The following is a 21,416-nucleotide window of genomic DNA, read 5'->3' on the forward strand; positions in this document are numbered from 1 at the left end:
ATCAGTAAAACGAAAAAGTGGCCATCAGTGGAGCTGACCTAAAACACTCAACCAGCAGGCTTGGATTCTGTCTTTTCTGTATTAGTGTACTATAAGCTTAACAGATACTCTGAGACAACACCTTCCAGTGAAGTGTGTCTTTTTTAGACAGAAAATTCACTTTCTGTGGAGACTGCAGATTGCAAATGCATTTTGTGACAAATAGATGTGTGCAAATTAACTTTCTGTGATTTCACAAGCTCTACTGAAGAATCTTGTGAGGAGAGACTGAGAGAGCTGGGCCCATTTAGTCTAGAGAGGAGAAGACTGAGAGGGAAGCTCAATAACACATATAAATATCCCAAAAGTGGGTGCCAAGAGGATGATGCCAGACTGTTCAGTGGTGTCCAGAGACTGGGAAAGGAACAATGGCCATAAACTAAAACACAAGAAGTTCCACCTCAACATCAGAAAGAACTTTGTGTTGAGGGTGGTAGAGCACTAGAACAGGCTGCCCAGGAAGCTTGTAGTCTCCCTCTCCAGAGACATTCAAAACCCAGCTGGGATGAGTTCCTGAGTCACCTGCTCTGGGTGACCCTGACAGGATGGAATAGTAGAACTTGAGAAAAATAGTCTGAAATAAGGATTATTCTGGGAGCTTTTGCCAGCATTACTCTTTATAGCTAAAATCAAATACTGCACCTACTATTTTCAGTAACACCTGTCTTGTTTTCTTCTCAACAGATCAAAGTATCTGAACTTGAAAACAAGTATCACTTTATTTGGCTCTTTTAAACAAGGAAGTATGAACTCAAAACCTGTAAATTTTCTGTTTTCAACATAGTGCCTTTGTTGCCTATCAAACTGAAATCATGATATCAAGGAAGTAAATTTTAGTATTGTACCCCTATTTGAAAGACAGAAATACAAAGAAATGTACCAACTGGTATGATTAAAAACTTTCTCTAAAGGAAATTGTTCACCATTTTCTCTAGAGAACGATTACATAAAAGGACATGGCAGATGTGACCTACTGAGGTGGTAGTAATTTCCACCAGGTTTTAGTAGGCTTGGAAAACACTCTATTGTGCAATCCTTGACTGATGCATAAGTCAGTACTTTTATTAAGTACCTAAAGAGATGAGATCAGTAAAGAATCTGCATAGATTTCAAAGTATGCACCACTTGGGGGAATGTCTTCATGATTAAAGATTTGAAAAGATAGAAATAGACATTCTATTTTTATCTATTCTATTCTATTTTAGACTTTCAATTTAATTGCCATGTTTTAAACAAAAACATCAGCAACAGTAACAGTTGGAGGGGATTTCTATTAGCCTAGGAATAATTATGATTTCAAATAGTAACCAAGGTCTGTAACTCAGAGGTTTTATAATCTCCTTCTCCTATTCTGAACACCAACTTCTACTTTTCTTGAGCCATCTCTACAACCTTAGTCTTCATGCAGGCAGACAGCATCCATCTACAATGCTATCATCATTATCCTGACTACTTTATCCTCTATCTGTTCAATGTATTTCTATCTCAGATTTATGCAAAAGCTTTAGAAATAACACTTTTAGGCACAGTGTACTAAATGTCTCAGTCATTTTTAATTTCTGCACTTGATTACACCAAAATCACTGTCAAATTAAGTATAATATTTGCAATTTAAATTATTCTAATCTCTTCTTTTAGCCCACATTTCTGTATCAAATTACTGTTGGAGACTTACCCTTAGTTGGTGAAATTCCTGTGACTGCACAGCTCTTACAGAATGCAATTCCACTTTAATAGTATACAAAGGCCTCACTTAAGTTATTCAGTTATGATAGATGATAATACGATCCAATTGAGTGTATTTCCTATTTAACTCTCCTGTTCAAACTACACTATTTATCTGTTTTAAAATCTATTTAAGGAAATCATTAATTAAGATGTTATTTCTATTGTGCAATTACATTTTGTTAAAGTTGTCAGTACTCAAAAGAATAACTAATATAATATCTCTGTTTATCTCATTTGAAACAGAAGGTATTTTAGAGAAATATTTAAAATTAGCTTGTTAACTTTTCCATGTATTAAAAATATGAATGGGAAAAGAAGATTTGCTTTCCTTCATGAACAGCAATTCCATTTTACCATTAACTTATCCTTGACCAAACACAGCATACCATATAGAGAGCAATACCATAAGCAATGTTTATGAAACAAATGGGAATTCTGTTGATTATTTTATTGGAAAAAATATAGTGCAATACAAGGGCAAACTAATCTGGAGCAATTTTCATCAGCTTAAAACCCAAAAGTGCTGCAGTTATGAGGTTTCTTTCTTTTTGTATAAGAACTGAAAAGCTATGGTTGGTAGTATTATTAAAGATAATTCGACATTCCTCATGGAAAATCTCATATGAAAGAAGAGTCACATGTAGATAAGCAAATATATTTGGCTTAGTGAATCAGTTCAGGAAAAAAAGTAAGGAAAAAAGAGGAAATGCTTGATTTTCTCTAGCAGCCTTGCACTGTTCATAAAGTCAAAATTAGTTAACCAGATAAATTTTGTTTATAATCTAGACTTCCTAACAGCCATTTTTTATTCCTCATATCCCAATTTACTTCTGGGGTCTGATTTTATCTAGCATCTCTAATGAGTGATTTACTGGCTAAGGTTATATCTGTGGTATTAGAATGATATTGTGGAAGAGGTTTTGTCATAATGAAAGCTGGAATCATACGAAAAGAGCTTCTAGATTCTCAGTGAACACTAGACCTGCTGGATATGAAAGTGAAAGAGCGTATGCATTTCTAACACAGCTACAGAATTTCTTCTTTGACAATGCAGTATTGTACTGCAGTATTTGACAATGCACTCCTATGTAGACGTGGTTATTTTCATGATCAAATTTGCAAGATTTCATTGCTTTCTAAGCACAGTGATCATATCCCTTTTCACTCCAGTCAGTCTACTCATGTACCCACCCTATTCCTTTTCCCATTCTTTATATTTGACTTCTGAAATTATAAGATCTAATTAGGCTATTAGGTTCTTAATTAACAGAAAATTAATCTAAGTGCCCTCTTTATCCCTTCAGATCTCAGTTGTATCAGGGTTTGCCTTTGCAATGGAATCTAATATGGTGACAGAAGACTTTTGCTGTCACTATTCTCAGTATTTTATGCCTGTTAAGTTCCTAGTAGCATCCTGAGCCAGAGAACACAAGCAATTATATAAACCAAATCTGGAACTTTAGGTGTTGCCAAGCACAATTTAGATATAAGCCCAAATAAATAGTCCAGGAAGAAAATACTATTTATTTGCACTTGAAAGCACACAACTCTTTCTTTTTTATTGAAATAAAAAGCATGAATTTTTATTGCAATAAAAAGTCAGAAGAGACACATGGCAGCCACCCTTTTATTTAGGAATGCAAAGACAAAGTTTCAGACAGCTTTGTGGTTTGTGTATCTTATTAACTAGATCTAACCATGTTTCCATTTAGTGTGGGACTTTTAGGCTATGTATTCAAAATTACCTTTGTTGAAGAATATGGCAATTTTTCAGGTGGCACAATACTGAAACTGTGTGACCTCTCCAGATCTTTCTTTTATTTCTAATTATTTATGCTTTGTACAATGCTTAGCATTGTGAAACATATTTGTGAAAGGCATAATATGTATAAGACTACAAGACAGAAAGGAACTACGTCACATACATAATATATATTAAAATAAACATATTTAAAATAAATATGGGTGTTAATAAGCCCAGCATTAACACCCATACTACATTAACTCCTGTTAGAGAAAATAAATAGTCATCTTAATTTTTCCTGCCAACAGTTTCTTCTCTGAGTAATACCAAAGATAATCTACAAGTCCTCAAATTTCTCAGGTCTTCTATTTTTGATAGCCAGGAACATTTCTTGATATTTTTAGCATCAAACTGTGACATTACTTGACATGATTTTATAAATGGAGTTCCAGAATTTATCAAATTTCACCTTTACAAAGGCCTGGGTAGACTTATAAAAGGAATATAAAATGGCCTGTTTTATTTTTTCCACATACTTTTAGAAGCAATCTGCTCTTACAAACAGGAAAAGTATATCTGCTAGCTAGACTCAGCACTATGAAAAGTATATACAAGTAACTAAGTAAATGTACATGAGCTCTGGTAAAGACAACAGGGAAATATGGGTAAGCAGTGAATCCTGCATTTAGGTGGTCTAACTTAAATTTGTTCAGTTCATGATCACTTAATCATGAAAATGTTTAGTGTTAAAGTCGCAAGAAGGGGACTAAGTTTTCTTCATATAATAAAGAGAAAATTAAATGAAAACACCCATACCCATTACTCCATTTCGTATGCATTATGTATGGAATAATACATATTATTCAAAACTTTTTGTTTGACTTCTTTCATAAAAGACTCATTTCTCTAATTTTTTTTTTGAGAGGTCTTTATTGACCACACTCAGAACTAGCACCTTTTTTCCTAGAGTAATTTTCCTTATTCCACAATGCAGACAGAGATTTTTCTAAGGAGGAAGTTACATAAAATTATCCTGATAATGTGCACAGAATTAAAGATTCAAAAAGAAGTGAAAAGGTACATACACAATTGTCTTTTTACACTTTGCAATTTATCTTTAGATTCAGAGCACTGTGTATTAATCACCCATGAGAACTAAACTTATCTCTACTTTAAGAATCATCCATCTGTTTGCCAATGGCCTGTATTAATCAAAGTCTTATTTTCAAATATTACACTTGAGATTGAATGACATTTAGGCAAAAATTAAAAACCTTACCTTCAAAAACTCTGAATGCTTTCTTGCAGCTTGGAAGAGGCCATTTAGCAGAATTGGATTTTTGAAAATTTTCCATTAGATTCAAGTATTCCATAGGGAAAAAAGATCTGGTAGAGTTATTGAGATCTACAATAATTAAGGGGAAAGAATACATACATCAATGCTCTAAATAAAGCATAATAATAATTAGCATAATAATTTGCATAAATTAATGCAAAATAAAAATGCCATAGCTACTGTGTAATTCTTCTTCTAACACCTATTTTTTAAAATCACACTTACCCAACCATTTCCATATATAGTAAGAGCAAAATGTAAACATTCTGCTTCTTTGGAAAAAAAAATTAGAAAAGATGATGTCACGATGATAATTTCTGGCAAAATGATGTATTTAAGAAATCAAGCTATTTAACTTCCAAAACTATTATGACCTCTATGAATAAAAATTGTATCCATAAAAATGACTGTGGTATTCTCAGCTTTTTGGTTAGCATCAACATTCAGTAATAGTCAGCAATGTAAAGGAAGGGGAAGAGCCTGAATTTTTTTTTGAGATTTTAAGATACTTGGATTAACAGGAAGTTAATCCTGTTAAGTAATTAATCCTGTTAATTAATTATTTTATACATTGTTAAGAAAACATTTGTAGGATGATTCATGACACATTGGAGAAGTTGGCACTATGTACTAATCTCAAGAAATCAATATCTTCTCAGGGTATAATCTGGGGAAATATCTACATAATTGCAGCTTAAACTGCCAAACTAATCTATCCATAGAAATCCAATGGAAAACTAAAAACAACAATATTTTCCTACCATAGAATTCATCTACTGATAACAAACAGGCTTGCTAAGCTAGTACTTAGGAAAAACTTCAATCCCCTGCTCATCAAACCCATGCACAATTTGTGTCTCCAAACCAAGATGGCTCCAGATAAATATGAAGAGTAGCTGGTACCATAATTCTTTCTGTATCTTCAAAGTAAGAAAAGACATTCACCGTTTTTTGAGAAGGCTTTGTTTTATTACTTCATGTGGTCCAATGTAATGAAACATGCTTTTCTAGTAATAAATATTTTATGAAAGGATAAAATCTTTTCATCTGGCAAATTTAAGAAAGTTAAGCTTTTTTGTGAGCGGCTCCAAAAAGAAAAAAAAAAATTCTCTTGCTTCCAGTAGCTTTTTCTGTGTAAGATGAAGACATTAACAGATTTGAAGTAAAAACCCCATGCTAGTCTGATTCTAAAAATTATCCTTTATTTCACCATGTCACAATGCAGGTGGAATGAAGCTACAAAATGCATGAAGAGCCCAGAATCTTCAAATCCTCTATCTCATTATGTGAAAATAGAGCTACTGTACATATAAAATGCTGTCACTAAATGAAAAAAGGCCTTTTTCTCTCTTGAAAGTAAAATGAACAAATTGTGTATTTTTCACTATTTTTTTATGTTTATGAAAGAGCTTTATATGCTACTGAACATATTTGGATTAAGTACTATTCAGATTCAAGCTTCTGATGAGCCTCTGCTTGCCTCTCACAGCATAGACAGAATATTTTATTTTCCTGCTACAGACCACAGAAATCAACACAGTTCTTTCAATTTTATTAAAATTTAAATACTGAAACCTCTGGTGAGGCATCTAATTCCTGTTTCTCAGAAAAGGCAGTGGTGACAAGTCTTACTGACTTTTACAAGGTTGCTTGGCTAGGCTTTTCAATGAAAGATCCCCTCAGGCTGGCCAGGTCACCCGTCCCTCTGTACGTACATGACTCTCTTTCCCTGCCACATGCCTGGACCTCCTTTGCACAACCACTACCCTCAATCTGCATTTCTCCAAAGTAGTGGATTTATTGCACATACGTGTTGGATCTGGCCCTTCTTGCAAACAACATAAATGAAACTTTATATGAATGGAAGTGTCGAAGATCTTGCCCGGTAAGTGAAGCATGTAGAAGATACTTGGTAACTTAGAAAGTTACTTGGTGGAATCAGCTCAAGAGCTGTTTTGTTAGGCATGTCCTGGGCATGCTGTCATCTGATCAGATGTGAGTTTATCCTGATGGGAGAAGGGCTTATAAGAAAGCCTTTAAGAAAGATGAGAATGCATAGTAAGCACCATCAGAGCAACCTATCTGGACTAGAACGCACGCTTAAGGGATCCTGTAAAAAAGGCTCTGTTGACCAAGGCAACTGGCCAGAGCAATTACCCTCGTGAGTCTTTGTAGCTCTCAGTTAAACACTGTTTTTCTCCATAATTGATGGATAATTGACCTCTTAGCCCTTTTTTTTCCCCCACACTTTACATGTATCCTTCTTTTGCAGTTATGTTCAGTCTGCAAAACTGTACAAGCTAAAAAGTGAACTTCTGAATATATCCTTAAATGTTTTTTCTTTTTGAATTATTTTGTAAAATAAACACACATATACAAAAGGAAAGCTGCAGAAAGCATAAAAAAAATTAATGAGGGAAATAAGACATCCAAATTGCAGCATTAGAGAAGTATGTAAAGACTACAAGCAACTTTGCTTTGCTGCCTGCACAAACCTATAGCAGCAGTAAATTTTTAAAGGCTTAAGAACTCTTTGGAGTGGAAAAAAAAAATTACTATGCTTTACATTGCTCTGGCACCATTAATCTTCTTAATGATTTTACTGATTTCTCTAAGGATATGATAGTATCATCAATATCCCTTAGTTCATTTAAAAGTTGTTCAGTATGTTATGCACTGGAAAATTTCAAAATCTTTTTCTTAACATATATAATAAAACTAAGCTAAATTACTGTACATATTTTTAAATATATCGCTAAGTCAAGCACATATTGCTATATACTGAATGGCAAATAGCTGCAGATCTCGCTCATCTGAAGTTAATAATACAAAACATATTATATACTGTTATGGTCCACTATTTATGGTCCACTATTTGTTTATATAGTCCACTCTATTTACAAATCTATGACACCATATTTCCTCCTTAGGCATACCTATCCTTTTCCTCAAAAAAGCTACATACCTATTTAGTATTTTAAAAGAGTGGGTAAGGTTGAAGGGGTTGTCTTGAGAACAGCTAGTCCAACCTGCTCAAGCAGGGTCAGCTGCACAGGTGCCCAGAACCATGTCCAGCTGGGTTTTGATGGGTGCTCCATGGTCTCTTTGACCAGCCTGTTTGATACCCTCACATGAAAAAAAAAGTGCTTTCTTGTGTTCAGATGGGATCTCATGTGTTTCAATTTGTGCTGAATGCCTCTTGTGCTGGCAGTGAGCACCACTCAGAAGAATCTGGCTCCTTCTTCTTCATTCTCTCCCACCAGGCATTTTTATGCATTGTATGTTAAGTACTTAACGGCTACAAATAATCCTAGTAATATTTCACTTAGACAACTGTAAGATGTTGAAAAGTTTTGCAAATACATTTTAGGAAGCATCTTTATTCTCCTTTTGTGCTCTCCCAGTAGTAATTTTCTGCAGCAAATCTGCTAAATTGCTTTTTAAAAATTTAAATATCCCTAGAAAAACCTAACTATCAGTGAAACACACTTCATCTCTACATCAAATTGAAGGGAGCATCAAACATTAGGGAAATGAAATAAGAACAGCTTGAAATCTCTATACAGCAGAGAGGCAGGGGATTGTCAGTGCTCAGGCTGCAGCTTTCCACCTGTTTTTTCTGCTGCAGTGCATCAGTGCAGAGATAGCCAGTCTCTATTCCTGGCAACCAGCAGCTGCTCAGTGAATCATCTTGGGGCAATAGGTTCATCTGAAAAATGCCTCCTTCCCACCCAAATGAGTTCTTATTTATCCCAGTTCCTCAAACTGACCTGCCATCAAATCATATGAAGCTAGGCCTGTACAAAAGCAGCGTCTGTGCACAACCAGAAACAGAAGGTGGACAGCTCTGCTGATCAATGTGAAGCGATACTTCAGTCTGCATCCCTAACCTGTCATCACCACAGCACACACAACAGCTTAAAGAGGATCTCTGCAAGATCTCTGTAGCATCTAAAATGAAACAAACATTCCTGCATGGCTGAGTCATTTCCATTAGTTTATGAACTGTCTATGTACAGTTTTAAGTGCTGTAAATGACCTAACTCCAGATACCATAGTGCAATTCTACCAATGATACTTGAATCTACCATATAAGCTCTGGACATAAAAGACTGACTCACACTGTTCCAGATATTCTATCTTCAGGCCTACTTACCCTCTTCTATTTCTATACCCAATCTGACACCAAATACTCCCTACACACCATATTTTTCTACTGTTAAGAGTAAGGAACACTAGAGATGAGGGTATAAGAGGCCAGGACAGTGGAATTTAAGAAGATTATCAAGGGTTCTGCCAGCCTTTATTTTCACTTGTGTCCAAATTTAATGTCACAAATGAAAAGAGCTTTTTTTTTTTGTGTGTGTGTGTACCATTAAATGAGCAATTTAAAAAATACTTTTCCAGTAGGATAGTTTGAGAAATGCTTATTATGTTTGGAGCTTATTATTCAGGAAAAATAAATAAAAGAAATCTACCAGAATTCTACCAAAAACCAAAATCATCAGAATCTCATTTGTAAAATGAAAAGTTTTTAAAAATTTATATGCCCCAAATAGCTTCTTGACATTGAAGAGAACCTGCATGGAATGTTCTTAGGAGGAATGGAAATGCAAAGAAATGGAAAGAAAATCTCACAGTGGTTTAACATTACCAAAATTTGCTCTGAATGCATACAAGAAGAAAAGTACAAATCTTTTTTATGTGTAGAAACTTTCATCTCTATACCTGTTTGGAAAAAGACTCTGGCAATTGTAGTGCGACACAGTGGACATGGAGTGCTGGCTGGATTGTCTTTGGCAAGCATCCTTAAGCAAGGCTCACAAAAGATATGGTGGCATGGATAGCACATGTAAGGGTTGAAATAAACATCCAGGCACACAGCACAGAGATAGCTTTCTTTATCTCCTCTGAGTTCATGCTCATCATTTGTATGCAGGTTATCATTTGCAGGCTGCAAGAAGAAAAAGAGAACATATTTTCCCATTCAGCTCATAACTATTTTTGATAAACCAACTGTCCAGAAGATCGTTTTCAGTAATGCTTAAGAAGACAGTACACACAGATGATATTCTTAAATTTAATACAGGTTACTTTTAACAAGATGATGAAACATAAAACAGGAATGTCAGAAAAAGTCCTCTGTGGGAAAGACGAAAAATCACAAGACAGTAAAAGAAGGAAGGAACAAAACCAAAAAGGCTGAGTAAAACTGTATTATGTATGATCAGATTTCTTCTTTTAAAATTAAATTTTACAGTTTATATGTATCTACATTACAAAAAGGTAGAAACATAGAAAGGTGTGTCTTGAATGGCACCTTAAAGATCATCTAGATCCTACCCTCCAACCATGTGAAGGATACCTTTCTCTAGACTGGGCTGATCAGAGTTCCATCCAACCTGGCCTTGAACATTTCCAATAACAGTGCATCCACAACTTCTCTGGTCAAACTGTTCCAGTGCCTCACCACCCTCACAGTAAAGAATTTTTACCTAATATAAAATCTAAACTTACCCTATTGCAGTCTGAAGTCATGTTCCCTTGTTCTATCTCTACATGTCCTTGTAAATTGTCTCTCTCCATCTTGTAGGGTCCTTTCAGGTACTAAATGGCCACGATTACATCACACTTAAGCCTTCTCTTTTCCAAACAAATACTCAACAAACTAACTTTGAAAAAACCAAATACTCAGTCTTTCCACATAAGAGGAAAGACTGAGTGTTTCCATTCCTCCAATTCTTTTTATGGCCCTCGTTGGAACCTACTCCAGCAGGTCCCTGTCCTTCCTGTGCTGGGACCCCAGAGCTGATGCAGCACTGCAGGTGGGGTCTCAGCAGAGCAGAGCAGAGGGGCAGAATCCCCTCCCTGGCCCTGCTGCCCACACTGCTCTGGATGCAGCCCAGGACACGTGTGGCTTTCTGGGCTGTGAGTGCCATGGCTGGGTCAGGTCCAGCCTCTTATCCCCCAGCACCCCCAATTCCTTCTGGGCAGGGCTCTTGATTCCTTCATGCCTCAGCTTGTACTGATATCAGGGCTGACTCCAACTAGTGCACATTTCACTTGGTCTTATTAAACCCTCATGAGATTCCTGTACACCCACTTTTTGAGCTTGTCCATGCTCCTCTGGATGGCATCCCATCCTTCAGGTGTGAAAATACCTTTACTTTGCCAAGAAAGGCAAAACAAAATAAAAATCTCTAAAAATAAACTGTGAATTTTTCTGCCTTTGAAAAGTAATTTGTGAAGGCCATGTTCCAGCAAAAATGAGTTCAAAACAAGTCACAACTTTATTACTACAAAGCACAATATAAACCTTAGAGTAGAAAGTCTAGGAACTCCTACCATCTTTAGTAACTGCTTGCCTTTGTCAGCACACGTGCTCCAAATTTCTTTGCACTGCTACATTTGCAGGAAGACATAGTTGGACTTCCCAAATGGTGCTCATTCCATATGAATGTAACAACTTGTGTGCATTGCCATGTTCCAGCTTTGCTCCTGTAAGATGAATAAACCTTTCCAAGTAATCTGAAGATCTGGTACTAATGGCACCCTGGGTTTTTGGCTGTCATGATTTAGGAATGATACTCTTCAGTTTAGTGCTCCCACTGAGACTCTCCAAACCATGTGCCACTCAACTTGCTCCCCTTCCCCTCTGTGGAGGGCTGGAGAGGAAAACTGGAGGCACAAAAGGTGAAGATCACAGATTGAGATAAGAATATGAACAGTAACAGCAACAACACTAAAGGCAGAGAGTATAAGAAAAACATGATTATTGCTTACTATGGAAACACCTGACAACAGATAAATACTCCACTGCTACCTCTGGATCAGAACCAGCACCATCTGACTGCCCCCTCCAGCTTGGAACCAATGTTATTCAACTGCTCCCTCCAGCTCAGAACCTGCACCATGCTTACTCAGCTGGAAGGAAGCCCTTCTCTTTGGAAGAGACTCCCTTCCCCTGACCCCAGCAATGACATAAGGTAGAACAGAACAATCCTTGTAGGTCTTAGCCATGCCCCCTCCTGACTACTGCAGAAGTTAACCCTATCCTGATTGGAATGGGGATACTGGCTTAAAGAAACAACCAATCTTTTCATCCTTATGGGAGACACTCAGGAGAAATTTACTATGCTCTGCCTCTTCTATCCATCTTTGTTTCTGTTTCTGGTTTTCTCTTTCACAGCTCACAGAACCCAATATACTCCAATAACCAAGAGATCCACCATGAAAAACCAAGACAGGAGCATATCAAGACACTGCTGAGTGTCAAAACTCTTCTCTCATCACCCTTAGTCTAAACTCTCAATCCTTGCCTTCCCTGTGCAGCTGTGGTGGGAAGTGACAGACAAGCTTTGGTGGGTACCTGGAATCCAGCCAGGGTCAATGCAACACCCTATGTATTACAGAGGTCACTTTTGACACTCATAGGCCATGACAGACCACTACTGCCTGACACTGGTACCAAAAGTTAATGACAATTGTTAATATTGTTGTTATGTAAATATGGAAAGCTCTAGATGTTTCAAAGATTACATTTATGGCTTATACTGGTTTGGATTGCTGTGTCTCTCATTCCTCCCAAAGCATATCTCTCCTATGGGAGATACAGAACTCTGCAAATAGTGAGTAAGTTCTTAACAGTATGGGTATTGTGGATTGCATTAAAAATACAGATTTAGCCAGGATTTATCAGTTCTGGACAAACACTTGTCCTGCCATTTTACCTTAGCCTTTGCATTGCAATTTACAGGATATTATGTGGCAAGAGGGCTTGTAAATTCTGAGCTGCTGTGCCAAGAAGTCATGGAGATAGTTACGGTTTACCAGTGTGTTCAATCACAAGCTCTTGTACAACCATGAATGTCAGTAACTGTGTCTCTCTTACCTTAGAACTTACTGCTCCAGTTTGATTTTCTCCACTTGACAGGGCCGCAGAAAACTTCGGCATGTACTGAAATTTACTACAGAGGCAACTGGGATGTACTGTTAAGCAGGAAGCATAAGTCTGGCTGCACTAACACCCAAAGAAGCTAGTCACAGACAGGAACAGCTTGGGACCATTACTTCCAGCTCCATGCTGTAGGAAAGGTTCTTAAAGCAACACTAAATACTAGAGCATTACAACTATCAGTAAAACGGTTTAACTCAGACTATCTCTACACTTACAGCACAGAAAACCCACATCAGAACAGAATGGCAAAGGGTAACAGAATTGATTACAGCTAAGTAATTCTAGAATGAAGGAAGCTTCATAACAACATTTATTTGGAAAAAATGTGGAAAATAATTTGGCAGATAAAGTGAGGAAAGTAATCTCAGGTAATTACATGACCAGTGACTTCAGCAGAAATCAGGAAACACTAATACACTGTGAAAGTGCCCTCCAACACTGCCACATGGGTTTGGCAGTGCTGAGTTAGTGTTTGAACTTGATGATCTTAAAGGTCTTTTCCAACCTAAATGACTCTAATGATCCTATGCAATGTCAAAAACATAATTAAAATCTAGCACAAAAACAAAATACAGGAAACAGAAAGCTTTTGCTAACTGGTTTTGATGAGAACTGTCTGGAAAGAAAATATACCTTGTGTCCAGAGGAGCTAACTGCAAGATAAATGTCTTTCATATGGCAATTAAGTGACTAAGAGAGCTAGAGGCAAAACTGCTGAGGACTCACAGGTAACAGTTGGTTCTGAGACAGGTTGTAATCATGGTAAGATGCACAGACAGAAGTATCTCAGAACCAATTGCAAATAGAAATATCAAAATTATTCTAATGTACAAACAAGATCTAGTTAGGAGTAATTTTCTTAGTGAAGAGACATCTTTTCTACAGCGGTGCCCCTTTTTGAAAGATCTGTGTAGGCACATGGCATTATTCAGTACTGCAATGCTAAAACCAGAGCAATTTCCTTATGCAAGAAGCTAATGCACAATAATTTAAAAAGTAATTATTTTTTTGATTTGCAATTAAGTGGTACTTATATATACTACTTGAGCCAGGGCTTTACTGCATGAAAACTTTATGAGCATAAACAGAATAGTTTTCTTACAGGATTGTAGTATGAACAAAATTGAGAAAGGACATGTAAACATCAATGTCAGTGAAAGACTGTCAAACAATAACAGAAAAGGCTTGAAAGCAAAATATTAGTCCTAAGAAATGAAGGAAAGGTAAGAGCCATTCATCTTCCCACACTGATTGGGAACTGCTAATACGGCTTTGACAGTAACCCCTGCTATAGTGGGATATCTGAAGGATATTAAAAGAAAAGAGAGGAACAGTGAATCAACTTCTGCTTGAGAAGCCTATAAAGAATGTTAAGTAACAAGGAGTCTAGTACAGCAGTAGTTGAGAAGGGGAATGAAGATATAAAATATGGATACTGGAGCTTGTGAGAAGTCACTGCTACTGGACTACAGGAAAGTAGTTGATTCAGTTTCACATTCCGAAAGAATACACACGCCACTGGATATCTAATGTATGGTTTACCTGTAATCATGTGGAAGACCTAGACCAAGTGGTCATACACACAGAGTAAAACCTGGAAGTATAATCAAAACAGTGGCAAAACCAAATAAGGCACATATGACATTTGACAAAGATACCACATTATGAAAAAAAAAAATCAACCTGAAAAACTCATATAGCTCATTTTAAAATGACCTATTCAGAATGCTTTGTAAGCACAAAAATGTCCACAGTTGAAAGGAACGATGACTGAGCACAGATCAGTTATGTATTTCACATGATCATCTTACAAAGAAAACTGCCTGTAGAATGACTTGCAGCTCTGTTGCATCCCGGGTTTGGGTTCAGGTTAGGGGTTCTGATATATGTTAATTAGCCAGTTCTGTGTACCCTTGTCACCCCCATGTTCCCCCTCACAGGGGTCCGCTCCGGGTCACCTGCCATTGGAGCTTACCCACGTCACTCCTCTTCACTCCTGAGAGTTGTGTCACTCCTGAGAGTTACCCCATCCATGCAACCCTGTTCGCCCCAGAGCCCTGTGTCCGCCCCTGTTGCGTCTCCGTTGGTTACCGCAGTCCACGTCACTTCCCCCTTGTCTATCCCCATTGGGCGAGGGGGGCTTCCGCCCCCATCGGCCCACCCACTATAGAACTTCATGTGCCCTTGGTCCTGGTGCCATTTTGTCCACACGGCGCTAGGGAGCGGCCACGGTTCTCCATCACAGCTCCATGCAACAATAAAAGCTCTCCAGCCAACCGTGCGGACAGACTGGACATTCCTTCCCTCTTTGTCTCGCCCTAGCGCTGGCCACAGAACACGGCCAGCCCCACCGCCAATGCGTGGAACACAGCAGCGCCCGGGACACGCAGCGCCCCGGTCCCGCCGAGAAACAGCGCCATTAGCTGGGCTCTCCGGAGCTGCCCGGGACAGGGGAAAACAACGCAACGCCGCACAGCTCTAAACCAGACTTTAAGTCTTCAATTATAATGCAGAATTGGAATCATACACTTCAGGTCTGGAAAAGTGAGAAAGAATGAATATTGATATAGTTTTATATAAAAACAGAACAAAAAGAAATAAATGTTTCTTGGTTGTTGCTGGACAAAAATATCAGTAGCTTTACATTGTTCCACAACAACTTTAGAACCTCTTAGTCAATTGCAAACAAAACTGGCACAAGGGTTATTACATCAGGTACATTACTTCATGAAATTTTTTTAAAATTGACAGGTATATTGGGTACAGGGACTGAAATGACTGTTGTTATGAGAAAATCTTTAAGTGTTCTGTTGCTTCAAACAGAATTTTTCTAGTGTGGTGTTATATTTTAGTTAAATGGTATGCTCTGTCTCACCCCTTGAAAATGTATGGTTTATGCCAAGCCTGCGATCCTCCCCTGAAGTATCACGTGTCTCTAATCCCATTGGCCCAATCTTATTCCGCGCCCACTTTGAATCTCCCTGTTAAGTGTGCTGGGGGGACGGGGCTCTCTCTCTTAGCTGGCTCTCCTGGCCCGTGCTCTCTCGGCCCCTCTCTCCCCTTTTCCCCCCCTCACCCCTCAGAAACCATGCTGCTCCCGGGGGTAGGACCCCAAATAAACCCTCATCTAATGAGCACCCTCAGAAGCCATGTGGAGTCTCCTTGCCTGCCTGCTGCTACCAGCGAACTCACAGATTAGGGGGCCCCCCGGGGACACCCCGAAGGGTCCCCCCAAAGGTGCAGCAGCAATCTAGACTTATTTCTGTAGAATAAACTAGTGACTTTTAATGGCGTTTTCAAAAGTAAACTCAGGAAAAAAAATCCAATATTAAAATGTAGAAAAACCCTACCAAAAAATGCAAAAAATGTTGCTAGCTATACTAGCAGAAGTTCTTCCAAATCAGGCCATAAGGTATGCCAGGGTTTGTATGCCTTTGAACACTCTGTTTCAGTTGACTGGCATAATAAATACAAAAGGACATATTTTCAGGTATTTGGCAAAACTAAGCTTGAAACATAAAAATCATAATACGGTAGAGAGATCAATGCCCACGGCTTAAACGTCTTTACAAATCAGTAATTGAGTCTAAATTCCCTGCACTCTAAATTTCTCCCCAAACATTTCAGAAAAGCTCAAAGCAAGCCAAAAACTTCAAAGCAGAGCCAAGCTGCCTAAGCAGCTCTGTGGAGCTACCTATTGCCATGTCCTTCATTTAGAATCACAGAACCATAGGATGAGTCAGGTTGGGAGGGACCACAGAGGTTCAATTCAATCAACCTCCCTACTCCAGCAGGGAGTAGGATTGTTTCCAGGCAGTTCTTGAGTGTCTCCAGTGAGGGAGACTCACAACCTTTCCAGACAGCCTGTTCCAGTGCTTGCTCCCCTGCACAGTGAAGAAGTTCTTTCTCATGTTCAGGTGGAACTTCTTGTGCATAAGTTCCTGCCCAAAGCTCTTGTCCCATTACTCAGCACCTCTGAGAAGAGCCTGTATCCATCCTATTGACACCTTCCTGTGTACATTGTGTACATTGATAAGGCTCCTTCTCAGTCATCTCTCTGAGGCTGAACAGGACCAGTTCCCCAATCCTTCCTTGAAAAGAGAGATGCTCCAGCTCTTTAATCATCTTTGTAACCCTCTATCAGACCCACTCCAGGAGCTCCATGTCTCTGTTGTCCTGAGGAGCCCAGAACTGGACACAGCACTCCAGGTGAGGCTTCACCAGGGCTGAGTAAAGGGGCAGGATCACCTTTCATGACCTGCTGGCAATGCTTTTCCTAATGCACCCATGATGGTCTTAGGCACTGCTGGCTCATTCAGACTCTCTCTGCTGCATTTGGGACTGATAAATTGCTCTAGGGGAAACAACTGAAAGAAATTTTGTTCATTATTCTTGTAAAGGAATTTCTTTCTAGAGCTAAGAAGCTAACAGTGGGTTTTGTTTAATTGCGTGTTGGGTTATTTTGGTTGTATTTTTGTTGTCAGGTTTTTTTTGGGAGGGGGAAGTTGTTTAGGTTTAATTGGTTGGTTGGTTGGTTTTTTATTCACCCTCATTTAGAAGTTGGCTTAGACATGGAAGTTGTTCATTTGATGAATACAGGTTGGATGGAGTTCTGAGTGACCCAGTCTAGTGAGCAGCATCCCTGTCCATGGAAAATGGTTGGAAGTAGATGATCTTTCAGGTCCCTTCCAACCCAAAGCATGCTATGATCTTGAGTGATTAAGTGCACTGCAGACCAAGGCTTCTAAGGCAACTACTGAGAGGACACATATACCTTAAGAAAGAAAAGAATTATAAAATGCCTGAGACACAGCAAGTTAACCAATTTGTCTCAATTAAATATTTTTACTTTGTCAGGAGACGAAGACTTATTTTGCGAAATTACTGTGTAATTTCACAAAAGAGTGAAAAAAGTGGGAAAAAAACCTCAAAAAAAAAAGTGGGAAGAAAATGACCTAGAAACTTTTCTTTTTATTTGTGTACCTCACAGAAAAAAAGAATAATGACTATTTTAATTTATTGCTGATTCATATTGTTTTAATCAAGTTGAAACAGGCCACACAAAATTGAATGTATCTTGTGCTAGACACTGTACATAAGTATTATGCACTTATCCCCTTTCTTTCCAAGCATCTTATATAATATACTTCTGTTTCTTATTATGACAGGTTTGAAATTATTTAAGCATTTTTTGTTATGCAATTTGGTTAATCTCTGCACTTCCTTCTATGGAGCACCAGCCTTTAGGCTTTTGAAATACACATCTAAACTGGCAGCTCTACATATACCCTGGCAGCTCAGCATACCGTTTTGGAAATTACTCTAAGAAGAATCATATTTAAGGAACATCTGTAAACATAGCTTTTATGAAAATATCTTGAAGATGCCTGTAACTACTTTATAGACTTATAATAAGATTTTATTCTCATTAAAGTAATTCAATTATAAAGAAGAATTGAGACAGGTGACTGAAATAAATATTACTCAAAATTCTTGCACCACAATCATATAAACACTTTAATATTATAATCACCCTTAACTAGTATATAAGAAATCAGTGCCATGTTACAAGCTTATCTTTTTTTATTTTGCATTTCATAAAACACATACATAGCTTATACAGGCATGTAAGAAGATTATGTCAGCTTTATAGTTAAGTAGCAAATTAATCTTTCCACCAGAAATAAACATCCAGTCACAGCTATTAGTGTCACTAGATCTAAGAATAAAGCAAATATTAACAATTATTCATCTTTATTGTAACCACTATTTCAAACAAAAAGAAGGAAAATTCATTCCCAGAGGCCTGCAGAAACTTCTGTGAATCTCACAGAGCCTTGATATGATGCCTCAGTGATAGATAAAAGGATCTGTTGGCCCTTCTGGTGTGAATTCCATGTAGAGAAAACTTGTTCTTTTTTAACAACTTATTTTCTTTTTTTTTTTTACAGAAGTTGTATGTTTAAAAAACATATTGGAACTGGAAGGTCAAATTAGAGTCCCAAAGAAGTAAATAAAAGTTTTTTGTTAGTTAGAGCAAAACAATTGCTATCTACACCTGAAGTCCCCCTCTCTAGTACAGCTGGTGCAACTCCTCTCTAGTACAAACCTGTAGTTGTTCTGGTTCCTGGTAAAAAGATACAGTCCTGTCAATTTATATACACATTGAGATGAAGAATCAAAAATATTTTGGCTTTAGTTTTAATTTTTTACCTGCAAAAACAGATCTTTTTTTTTAATTTTAGCAAAAAGATTTGCAGCACTGAAATAACAGACAAGTGCTTATTTTTTAATTCTTTCTCTAGGATTTCAGTGAAAGTATACACTATTACTTTTAGGGAAAATCCTCATAACAAAACATCTGTAAAAGCATATCTTGAACAGTGCTGCTACATTTTGGCAGCTTTGCATAAGTATAGTACAGGAAAGAATGCATTTGAAATGCTTCTGGTCATTCAGTATAAATTTAAGTCAAATTACAGTGATGCAGGACACAATCTGAGGTAACAGCATACAACAGACACTTAGTGAAGAATTCTGACTCTTACCATTTACAGAGGTCTCTTCCCCATCACTATCCAGCAGAAAGTGGAGTAGGCAACATGGAAGAGTGTTGGTCAGATGTGGAGGTTCTTTACAGTTCTAAACAGCACTTATAAACTACTTATAACTCAATGTCACTCCCTTTGTGGAACACTGCTTTCCAAAACAGTAAGATAAATGTACAGATTTTTAGTTTCCTACCAGTCTCAATGCTCCTGGCATTTGCCTGCTCCAAGGTAAGGTTCTTTCTACTCATAAAGTCTACAGTAACTACAAAGATTTCTCTACTAGCAATTAGCAAAAGATCAACATAATGAGAATTACACAGTTTTTGGCTGGTAGATACAGTTACAGAAGACTTACCATTTGTGACAGAAAGAGTTCAGAGTTTGCTGAACTAACTGTCAGAACAAGCTGTTTCAAAAATGTCTTCAAATTATTTTTTAACAAATTCCTCAGTATTATTATGTAGCCACGACCATCCTTTCAGTCATCAGCTATGGTGGTTACCTGATCAATCAAATTTTATTAATATAATAATAACAACATATTTCCAACACAGGTCTCTGCTTTTATTTTTATTCACCAGGATGTGCATTATGGTACAACCAACTCTGACCCTTCTTTTGGACGCCTGTGGAAGGTGATATCCTTCTTTCTGGGGTGGGTGACCAATGCGCGCCTTAGATTGAGCGCGCTGTTCACCCCTAAATCAAAAGTTATCAATCTGCAAGTATCCTCTGTTTCCACAAGTGAGGTATAGTTTGTGAGATATCATATTAAAAGAAAGATTCACCTAGTGAGATTAATTGCTTTAAAATAAGATGCCCTAAAATTAGGAACCTGAAGCTGTATTTAGACAATTAAAGGACTGTCCCAGTTTTCAAAGAGTTCCCTTATCTGGCTGGAGCAATTGGGTGATTATCTTTCTTAGAAAAATCAGGCCACCTATTTAAAGTGTGTTGGCTAAGTTTTTAAAAACCAATTTAAATATTGATTTCTTAAATAGACTCCATCACAAAACAGTGTTTAGAGTACAGCATTCAACTGTTCTGAAAGAAAATTAAGACAAGCAAAGGGTTCCAAAAAAGAATATATAAGAGAAACTTGGGTAAAGGTAATCAGATTGCATCACTGTTTTTTTTTTTTTTAATATCTACTAAGATGACTATGGAATAATCCTAGATTCATCAGAATCAAGTATTTTATTTTAATTCATTTCTTATACAGTTCAAGATGACTTAAAAAATTCATATACAGTTATCCCTTAAAATGCAAACAAACAAATCACCAAAATATACAACAAGTATCTGTTTCTACTTAGAAAAAAAAATCTAGAAAATTACATTAGATTTTCCATTACTACAAACTTACAAGAAGTACAAATCTGTTTGATTTCCTACAGAAGCTGTATTGCCTTTTTGGAGATTTTCTCAAAGTTGTAAACAATATTTTTAAAAGTAAAAAAATTATTTAAGATTAAGACTCTAAGAGCCATCAACAACAAGACTTTTATCTCCATTTTCATAACATGATTATCTGACTCAGTAAAACTTGCAGTTTGTAATCCATCTGTAGTAAACATTGCAATGCTAGATTAAAACAACAAACAACCAAAATACAAAAGTGTATTTCAGATGTTCTCATGCAGCAATAGAAAATAAAAAAGTCCCTTTTGTTTTTTCTTTTCATGCAAACCTTGGAGACTGACATTGAAATTTGATCCTGAGCTATTGGAGAAAACAATCCAGGTAGACCTGCAGTAATAAAGTGCAGCCCAAATGTTTTGTATATTGTTTTCTTCTGACAAATAATATCCAGATGTTCAGTTTGATTAATCCTTGTCTCCTCAACTCTTAATCTTTATGGTACTTTGTCAGAAAATTTATCAGAAATATTATTGTATATATTGTGGTTCTGTATTGGCAGCAGTCAGCAATAAGCAGTACATTCTTTCCTTCGTATTGTATTTGGTCATATTAAAAGTCATCCAAATTGTGCAAAAGCTTATTTTCCTCAAATGTAAACTGTAAGATGCCACAATCTGAAAGTGCTAAACATTGATGGAT

At 37.2% G+C, this 21,416-nt stretch overlaps 1 protein-coding gene across 5 annotated transcripts in view; it reads right to left on the reverse strand.

The window, feature by feature from the left end:
* RNF180 (ring finger protein 180) overlaps nucleotides 1-21,416 on the reverse strand; it is a 77,596-nt gene that overhangs the window by 21,392 nt on the left and 34,788 nt on the right. For all 5 annotated transcript variants that reach the window (XM_053932032.1, XM_053932030.1, XM_053932031.1 and 2 more), the window contains exons 5-6: nucleotides 9,576-9,801; nucleotides 4,791-4,916 (exon numbers count right to left, since the gene is read on the reverse strand). In XM_053932032.1, coding sequence (XP_053788007.1) covers nucleotides 4,791-4,916; nucleotides 9,576-9,801 — 352 coding nt within the window. The remainder of the gene's footprint in view (nucleotides 1-4,790; nucleotides 4,917-9,575; nucleotides 9,802-21,416) is intronic.

The sequence above is a fragment of the Vidua chalybeata genome, chromosome Z (assembly GCF_026979565.1).
Source record: "Vidua chalybeata isolate OUT-0048 chromosome Z, bVidCha1 merged haplotype, whole genome shotgun sequence".
NCBI lineage: Eukaryota > Metazoa > Chordata > Aves > Passeriformes > Viduidae > Vidua > Vidua chalybeata.